The sequence below is a fragment of the Bactrocera dorsalis genome, chromosome 4, assembly GCF_023373825.1.
Source record: "Bactrocera dorsalis isolate Fly_Bdor chromosome 4, ASM2337382v1, whole genome shotgun sequence".
Classification (NCBI taxonomy): domain Eukaryota; kingdom Metazoa; phylum Arthropoda; class Insecta; order Diptera; family Tephritidae; genus Bactrocera; species Bactrocera dorsalis.
The window spans coordinates 372,476-382,623 of NC_064306.1; the positions used below are offsets into that span (position 1 = coordinate 372,476).

The window sequence follows — 10,148 nt, forward strand, 5'->3', positions numbered from 1 at the left end:
TCTCTTAGGTATTTATACAATCATAATTCATCCTGATTTTGTGTTATTTGCAAAATATTTCAGTTGAAGTTGCTACGTGTTTGATCAAACAGCAGTAAGTCAAAACTATTATGTACAGTTGGTGTAGACGTGTTGGCATTTTGGCTGATTTAGTCGAAAATTAAATAAAAATATGTACATACTGATATATGTACGTGCGGAAGTAATATCATTACGCCTTAAGCAAACAATTCGTTGAAAGAAAACATCTGCGCTGCTGTATGAATAATAATAATTTTTTGTTTAGTGAAATAATTGTGCCACGTGAAATTATTTTACTTTTTAAGCAGTTCTGTTCTTTTTAGCCACATATTTGAATGATTTATGGGCCACAGTCATCAGCTCGTGCATTTATCAAATATTAACTTTTTTCCTCTCCTATTGAACATGATAAATAACACTGTAGTGATTAATTTTGAAATTAAAACTTGTACAATGTGTATTGTTTTTTTATCATCTCGTTGAATATATCTCTGTTCTCGAGGCTCTATGTAGATATGTATTTAAAAGTCGGTCGAGGAAAGGTTTAAATTGGCGGTTTTATACGTACATATTAGCTTAAAGTAAATTCTTTTACTATTTACTAGTAAAAATAATAATGATCAGAAATTTCGTTTTTATTATCGCCTTAATTTGATAAGAAACGAAACCAATGCAAACCTCACTACTCGCAGATACCTCACATACATATGTATGTATATTAACGCTGCAACAAAAGTAGGATTAACGCATTTTTTTGGATTTTCACTGATACAGGGTCTTTATTCTTAATCGTTTTGAAGAATATGTATGTATATGACTATATTGTATATATATAAAAAATAAGGTTCAATAGGTTTAACGATTTTATATGCACACTTGTTAGTTTGTCGTACCTTTAAGGATTTTATTGTTCAGGTTGGTTATTTATAGGAAGGCAAAAAATGGAAAAAATTTTGTGTATAGATTAGCTTAATCAATATTTGTTCGTCGTACACTATCCGTTGACTTAGCGCAGATGCATATTTGTTATATACATATGTACATACAAATATTCAAAGTAAATGCTCATAACTAGGCAAAGTACAAAAACGGTACAAAAGAGGTGGTTTTAGAAATGAGAAACCTAAATATATGGAAAATTTTCTGCGCTATGCTTCTTATTCCTACAATTTATATACATATGTCTCAGATATATAAATATAACATAAAATAACAAAAACAACTTCTACATTTCACTGCCTACGGACAATCACTAAGCACTTGCCTTTAATCACTCTACAATTTCTGCATTTCCGTCACGTTCTTGATGCTCTTCGTCTTTACAATTTTAGGTGTGAATTCACCACCGTCTGTCTCCAAGAGACTACCTTCATTGTGATCATATCGGCTTTGTGCTCCCCCTAGGAAAATTCGGGACAACAAAGAACTATTTGAGCGATTTAACTTCGCGCGCGGTAGGTCTTCTAAACCGCGATGTAAGGACAATTTATCGAGTTCACGGTCGCCGTCGCGTTCTTGCTCCAAATATTTCATATATTCGGGGGTGCGCAGCGAAGCAGCCGATGGTTTGCGATAACATTTAAGCATTAATGATGAGCAGACTACGGAAACCGAACTGGCTGCCATAGCTACTGATGCCATCCACGGCTGCAATGTGAAACCGAGAGGTGCAAATATGCCTGAAGCCAGCGGTATACCGAGTAGATTGTACATACTGGCAAACAGGAAATTGTACCGTATACGGCGCACGGTGCGGCGGGACAGATCAAGGCATGCCACCACGTCGAGCAAGTCGTTACGCATAAGTACCACATCGGCCGCCTCAGCCGCTACATCAGTACCAGCAGCGATCGCGATGCCCACATCAGCTTGAGCAAGAGCAGGACTATCGTTGACGCCATCGCCAACCATTGCAACTCGCGCGCCGCTTTCCTGTATTAGTTGTATTTTAGCCACCTTGTGCGATGGTAAAACCTCGGCAAAGATGCGCTTAATTCCAACCTGCAATAACGTAAAATAAAGCAAACATTTTCCGTTGTTGCTTGTTTCTTACCTGTCTAGCTATACTTGCAGCAGTATTTTCATTATCACCAGTTAGCAAAATTACGTTGATGCCCATTTTTTTTAGTGTGTAGATAGCTAGATGCGCTTCAGGTTTGACCATGTCCGACACTCCATACATACATATTAACTGACCATTGAGTGCGCAAAGCACAGCTGTATGTCCCTTCGACTCTTCTTCACTCAAGCAGTTGTCGATTTCATGTGGCACGGCTATGGCGTTGCGATGCATCCATTCTCGGTTGCCAATCAACACATTTATCTCACTACTCAATACATTTGAGATAGTTTCTGTGTTTGCTGCGGCGCCATATAGTGTTTCGTCTAATTGGAGCAATTGTTGTTGCTGTTGTAGCTCCATGGATTTACTAGTAGGCAACTGCGGTATGAGTTCCTCAATGCTTGCACCGTTTTCCGTATGCACGGCGCTTGGATTTGATCGGTAATTATTCTCATAGTTAATTATTTTTTCAGCAATAGTAGCCTGACGCAACGCTTGTTCGTACTGCAAAACAGTAACCTTTATGCCACAACCTGGTACTGCGAGAAAGTTCTGTGTTTTGCCAAATGTTTGTAAGCCCAATAAATCTTTGGAGAAGCGTACTATAGCAGATGCAATTGGATGCTCACTATTCGACTCTGCAGCACCGATAATAGTTACCGCACGTGCCAAACTACAGACAGCGGGTTTGACGAACATAACTATTTTAGATGTCATAGGCATTCCGTGTGTTATGGTGCCCGTTTTGTCGAACACCACGGTTTTAACCTATTATTGAAGAAAGATTTAATGTATTCAAATATGAAGAATTTATTTCAAAAGCATACCTTATAAGCATTTTCCAATGCTGTGGCACCTTTAACAAGTACACCATTGATCGCACCAGTACCTGTAGCTACCATAACTGCAGTAGGAGTGGCCAGACCCAACGCACAGGGGCATGCAATTGCCAACACGCTAAGGGCACACTTGAAAGCATGACTAATGACAATTGCATGTGAATCCATGTGCATCTTGTGTTCCATAGCTACGGGCACAAGGTCTGGATCAGTGAATCCAGCAATTAACCAACCGATCAATGTTATGCTCGATACTGCCACAACGAATGGAACAAAATAACCTGCAATACGATCAGCTAACTGTTGTATTGGAGCTTTGGAAGTTTGCGCCTCTTCAACCAAGCGCACAATTTGAGATAAGGTAGTATTCTCCCCAGTATGAGTAGCAGATATAAGTAAGACACCATTCTGATTAATTGAACCACCAATTACCACTGCGCCCTTTCGTTTGGCAACCGGCATTGACTCGCCGGTTATGAGACTTTCATCACATGTTGAACTACCGTAGAGTACTTTGCCATCCACAGGCACCTTGGCACCCGGTATTACCTTGAGAACATCACCACGTTGTACGTAGTCCACTGAAATAACTTTTTCTGATTTTATATCAAAGTCAGGAGACACATCGACCAGCAATGCCTCAGCCGCCTTCAGTGATAAGAGTTTTGATAGTGCTTCTGAAGTTTTTCCCTTTGCGATGTGTTCCAACCAGCGACCTAGAGATATGAAAATCAACAACATGGGCGGTGTATCAAAGAAAGTTAATGGCGATGAGTTTTGCTCCATCAACACAGCGGCTATGACTACAGCCACAGAGTAAATATACGATATTGTGGTGACCATAGAAATTAGTACGTCCATATTAGTGGTACCGTGACGTATTGCTCGAAAAGACTGTACGTAAAAATGCCATCCACCAAAAAACTGCACCGGCGTTGAGAGCAGAAACATTACCAGGTTTTCCATTGACAACCCGGGAACTAAACAACACATAGCTGCGTGGCCTCTGTCATTCATTTCAACCATGAAATAGATCATGGCAACCATGCATGGCCCGCCAAAGATAAGAGACACCAAGAAAGCGTTGCGCCATTTTGCAATCTCTTCTTTATGCTGCAAATAGTCGTGGGTCATCTTGTCTCTGCCATTATGCAGACGTGCCTGAAAACCCAGTTGCTCAATGGCTTCGCAAATGCTGCGAGGTCCCGTCTTTTCGGTATTATAGCGGAATTTACCTACAATGTAAGTGATAAAGTAAATCTAACTTAATTTTCTTTGTAAATTTCCAATTTGAGGAATATATCCTATATTAATTCTATGCTCAGGAAAAGTGGTTATAACCATTGGATATTTTGCTTTTTTTAACATTTCACAAGTCACAACTAATGATAAGAATGACAGCGTATATGTAATTGCATTTTAATGATGACATATTACCCATAAATAAATGTATAGAGAAAATTAAAAAAAAAAAAGTTTATAAATTCATGCAAATGATGTCGATACAGTATTCCTACCTACTTTGCTAAATATCATATGTAAGCCGTAAGGAAAATGTATATCAAAGATGTAGGCACCCTATCATTATTACAATTTTATGTTATCTACATACATATCACGGTTAACATGAAATTGTGGGAGGCTTAATTAAAAAGTCTACTGTAGGTAAAAGTCTTACTTCTATAAGTGAATTTAAGATAACTGAATTTTCTGTGATAAGCGGTTGGGTGTCGATCCTTTTGTTATCAAGCACTATTGGGGCATTGAAAAAATAAGAATTTAAATATTCTGCAGACATGATTATCACATTTGTTTCGACCCTCTGTCATACTCCTACCTTAATATATTTGCCTGTTAATTTATTCTCAATTTGAGGATTAATATTATCGAACATATGTAATTCCAACTAACTACATACATATTTAGTATAAAACATACATACATTTTAAACATACACAAATGTGCACATATTTCTAAATATGTATGCATACGGGTACACATGCATTGACCGTAAATTTTATAAAATATTGAATCAAATATCGTTTATATTTTTTATCAATTTAACTAAATAAGTTGTACATTTCAAGTTTATATATATTATGTGCCTTTATGGCACAATAAACAACTACTTAATAGAAATAATCTTTAATCCCACGAAAAGTAAAGGTATTGGAAATATTTGATTTTTTCATTGACTACATAGTGTATGTAATTACTATGGCTAGTTGGCAAGAAAACCTTTTAACAATGTTTTAAGATTATTTATATTTTTGTTCACATACCTTTTCGAGTCAATAACGTGACAGACGCTGCGGTAACGCCTTTCACTTTTAATACGTGCGTTTCGATTTTGTTCACACAAGACGCGCAGGTCATACCTGTGATTTCAATTTCTACCTCCGACTCGCCACTGCCCGGTTCATCGATGATTTCTGAAGGAAATCCCAGCTCTGTAATGGATTTCGCTATATTTTCCGCTGTCACAACATTTGCATTATATTTTACTTCTGCTTTAGCAGCAAGTAGTGCAACAAGTATGCTATCCAGCCCGTATATCTTTTTACAGTGTTTTTCAATAGTTGCCACACAACTGGCGCATGTCATACCACGTATATGTAGAAAACATTTGGATAGCACCCCATCCACGGACACTTCGGTATGAGCTTTTTGGGATATGTTCGCAGAAGTCACATTTGCCACCTGTTGCTTTTTAGGGGATTTTGAATTCCGTTCAGATGAAACTTTGCTTGAACTAATTCCGTCACCAACGTTATCTTTTTCCAATACGGTTGCTTCAAAACCCATGTCGTCAATCATTTCAGCAATGTCTGTGGGCGTTAATTGTCTTGCATCGTACTTTATCGTAGCGCACTTATCATCTAAACTAACGTTTATTTGTAATATACCAGGCTTTGTTCCTATATTTCCTTCAATGTTCCGAACACACGAATTGCAAGTCATACCAATAATGCGTATTTGAGTCTCGGCACCAACACATCTGTCCCCTTCCATGGTCTTTTCAAAGGCCTGATGTGATACCGTTTCCATATACGGACAATCGAAACCCATTTCCTCTATTTCAAATGCGATTTTGCTGGGATCCGTTTGGTCGGGGTTATATTCAAAATAACCACATTTATCTTCAAGAACGACACGAACATTTATTATTCCAGGCTTTCCTGATATTGTGCTCTCGATATTCCTTACGCAACTCTGGCAAGTCATGCCCTCAATAGGCAGACGGATATTTTCATTATCCATTGTTCTTTTATTTTCAGGAAATTTTACGATTGTCGGATTGTTGAATGTATTGCTCTGTCCAATGTTATTTTCCAAACCAATATAAGAAACTTGTTCGATCTTTGAGGTCAAAGCATTTGAGTCTGGCCCTTCTGTTTCCAATTCATTCATAACTTTTGTTTCTGAAGACTTTATTAATTCTTAAGGAAAGTGTGCTTCTGCACTTGATACTTAGAAATTTACTAACGAAATGTTTAACTATTCTAAGCACCTTTTAGCAAATACCTAAAAAAGCGATCTACTTTCAAATTTCATTGTTTTTATTTTTTTCACCGAGTTTATACGTTCACTGAAAATGGGAGACTTGTGACAACCTGCTTATAAATTGTATTTGACAAAGTAAATTTAAAAGCTCAATAGTGATGCCACATATCTATGTTTCATATAAAACCAGCTTATTTATATTGGTGCGTGCAATTGATCTTTTTAAACATTAAGGCGGGTTGTGTGCAAAATATTTATGAATGTGTCAGACGACGCTTGTTTATATAACTACTTACGAAGGGCAATTGATGCTAATGATATATCTATTGATATTAGACATATTAAATTAACACATTAGACAAAATATATATGTTAATTCAATATAATAACAATTATTATAGCCGTTGTTTGTTTTTGCAATCGGTCAAATGAATTGTTCTCTTTCTTATAACATGTATTTTAAACATAAGTTCAGATTATTTCTTTACAATAGCACGAAAAACAATCACATATTCATCTTGAGTTTAAGTGGTCCTTTTTTTAAACTCAACTTTAACAGTATATTTCTTTAAATAATTTCAATATGTTATTCGTATAGTATGTGTAACAGAACAATTTCAAATTACTAACATCAAAGAAAGCGGTTGTTATTGCAATACAGCTGCATTGGCAACGACACTGGGATTATTGACAACCTCTCCTAGTGCGTCGAGAACCTCCTTGCGGTAGTCATCGAATTCACCATCGATTTCATTGATCGTTTGGTCTTCTATTACGTACAGTGTACATCCAGTCTCACGTATCAATCTTTCGTCGTGAGAAACTATTATCACTCCACCCTCATATTCGTTAATGGCCTCTGCCAATGCATCAATAGACTCAATATCCAAATTATTAGTAGGCTCGTCAAGGATCAGAACATCAGGCGCACTCAGGCAGAGTTCGGCAAGTGCAACACGTGCTTTTTGTCCACCAGAAAGATCCTTCATTTTAATTGTATGGGCATGGCTTACGAGACCAAAGGAGCCAAGAGCTTTACGTGCTTTCTCATGTTGGAGATTGAACAGACGCTGCAGATATTCCGCTGCAGATTCCTCAGCTGTTAAATGTTCACCGGAGTGCTGGTCAAAGCGACCAACACGTAGTCTATGATTCTTTCTTTGTTCTCCTTTTTGTGGTTCGAGTTCGCCTAATAACAATTTCAGAAAAGTAGATTTTCCCACACCGTTCGGTCCTACAATGGCCACCCGACTGGTGAGATCTATACCGAAATCAGTGTTGATAAACAAAGGTTTCTGACCTTCAAACGCAAAGGTAACGTTGTGGATACCTAAAATGGGCGGTTGTAACTGTGATGGTTCTGGAAAACGGAATTTGACAATATATTCTTTCGGACGAGCCAATAGTTCCTGTGGGCCCTCATCATCGTCCTGCTTTTGTTGTTTAGATTTATTCTTTTCTTGCTTACGCGTGAGAACTTCTTTCTGTTTTTTCTCAGCCGCCTTTTTCGATTGGCCGTGAGCTTTCAACTCCTTAATACGTTTCTCTTGTTTCTCATATTCTTTAATCATTTCACGACGCTTTTGAACATACATTTTCTTAAACATGGAGTAATTACCTTTATAGTAATGAAGTTTTTTTTGATCGAGATGAATTATTTCATTACATACGTTATCCAAGAAACTCTGGTCGTGAGAAACTATCAATAGAGTTTTCTTCCAACCTTGCAAATAGTTGTCCAACCATATAACAGCATTCAAATCTAAATGATTTGTAGGTTCATCAAGCATAAGTAGCGTTGGTTCCAAATAAAGGGCACGGGCTAATGAGACTCGCATACGCCAACCACCAGAAAACTTGTTAGTCGGACGATTTTGCATTTCTTCACTAAAACCCAAACCAGCCAAAATGCGTCGAGCACGGGCTTCTGCCGAATACGCTCCAATAGCTTTTAACTCTGCAAATGTGTCATTTAGTTCTTCTTGCACACTCATATCGCCAGCGGCAAACTGATCCTCCAACTCTTTGCTTTTTGCCAAAAGTGTATTTCGCTTTACATCAGCGTCTAGAATAGTATCGATCGCTGTTTTATCTGTAGCCACGACTTCCTGTTCACAAAGCAATACATCAATATTTGGCGGAATAGCAAAAGCGCGAGTGGCTATGTGACGGAGTAAAGTAGTTTTTCCATGCCCATTGGGGCCTACCAAACCATAGCGACGACCGTGAGCAATCAACAAGTTGGCATTCACAAATAAGTCATTGCCTGTAAAAGATACAAATGGTTCAAGGCCGATCCGAAAGAAGTTTTAAAATAATTGTACCAATATTTTACCTTTTGCTGATATGGTGAAATTTTCGATTTTAATGTCGACTGCGTGTTCTAATTGTGCTTGCTGACCAGCAGTACGTTGCACTTGAGACATAGTGAAGTTGCTATCTAAGTCGGAATGTCCAGAGCCACCCTTCTTTGTCATAAGCTCCATTTGTTTTTCGTATTCCTGTTGTTTCTTTTGCTTCTTTTTTTCTTTGTGGGTTAACTTTTTTTCTTTTAAAGTAGATTCAACTGCATCCTGTTTAACTGCTTCTATGATTTCTTTTTCCGGTGTTTGGTCCTCATCGGGTAAAAGTTGCATTTCTTTAGGCACGTTGTCTTCAATTTGCAAGTCTTGGACTTGTTTAGTAATTTTGGAGTCTTCTACATTTTCTGTACTTGCTATGCTTGGCTCTGAATCAAGCTTATCCGTTTCAATTGAGTTTTCTTCTTGTCCTAATTCCTCCTCAATCTCTTCGTCATCATCGTCACTAATGGCAAATTTATTGACTTTGTGTTGTTGTGCTTTTTTAGAATTTTTTGCTGATGGTTTAGCGGCTACAATAAGATCTTCATCATCATCGATATCTTCTTCTTCTTCCAAATCAAGGAATTTTGACTTTGGAGTATTACTGTCCTCATCATCGCTAAATTCATTCTTCTTTTTATTCTTTTTTCCCTTCTTTCCCTGTTTCTTAGCAATGGAACTTGGTTGAGGAGCAATTACTTCCTCATCATCACTGTCTTGTGCGTTTGACATTTTATTCTTACCACCTATTTGCACGATATCATCTGGTTCGTCATCATTATCACTCCAGTCATCTTTTCGTTTGCCTTTCTTTCCCTTTTTTCCTTTCGAAGGCGCCGTTTTACTTCCAGACTTTACACTTTCCAAATCATCGGCGTCAATACTGGTCACTTTGCTACTAGCTAAAGACTCGTCTTCACTAGAATCTCCGCCACGTTTACCCTTTTTCCCCTTTTTACTATTCTTCTTGTTGGGCACTGGCTTCACTTGTTCAGAATCCTCTTCATCTTCGAACCGTTCGTTTTTCTTTTTTCCTTTCGCCTTTGACATGCTGCAAAATATTTATTTTATCGTATTATTATGAAAGAGTATACACGAATTAAATTTGGATATTTTGGAAAACGCAGACGACTGATGATGCAGTTTCACCAGTTTGCTTCACGTGGATAAGAAAACAATGTTGCCGTATCTAATAAAAAATATTATTGTCTGCAAAATGACGTTGAATTTTGTGGTTGTCAAACAAGTCCATCATATTGCGAAATTGCAGCAAATTTATAATAGAAACCCCCGAATTCAATGTTCAGATAAGTATGAGGTTCGACTCAGTAACAATATGTTAATTCTTTTGTTTGCTAAGAGAGGAACGCAAACGCGAAA

General features: G+C 37.6%; 2 protein-coding genes across 2 annotated transcripts; both read right to left on the bottom strand.

Annotated features, from left to right (window-relative positions):
• Positions 1-770: 770 nt before the first annotated feature.
• On the bottom strand, positions 771-6,801 carry LOC105230365 (copper-transporting ATPase 1). The gene is made up of 4 exons (XM_011211094.4): positions 5,205-6,801; positions 2,911-4,157; positions 2,075-2,851; positions 771-2,022 (listed from the first exon to the last, which is right to left on the bottom strand). Exons 1-4 carry the CDS (start codon positions 6,331-6,333, stop codon positions 1,297-1,299), a joined length of 3,879 nt encoding a protein of 1,292 aa, XP_011209396.2. The 5' UTR covers positions 6,334-6,801; the 3' UTR covers positions 771-1,296.
• A 137-nt stretch (positions 6,802-6,938) lies between these two features.
• Positions 6,939-9,965, bottom strand: LOC105230370 (ATP-binding cassette sub-family F member 1). The gene is made up of 2 exons (XM_011211101.4): positions 8,762-9,965; positions 6,939-8,692 (listed from the first exon to the last, which is right to left on the bottom strand). Exons 1-2 carry the CDS (start codon positions 9,816-9,818, stop codon positions 7,074-7,076), a joined length of 2,676 nt encoding a protein of 891 aa, XP_011209403.2. The 5' UTR covers positions 9,819-9,965; the 3' UTR covers positions 6,939-7,073.
• Between the last annotated feature and the right edge of the window lie 183 nt (positions 9,966-10,148).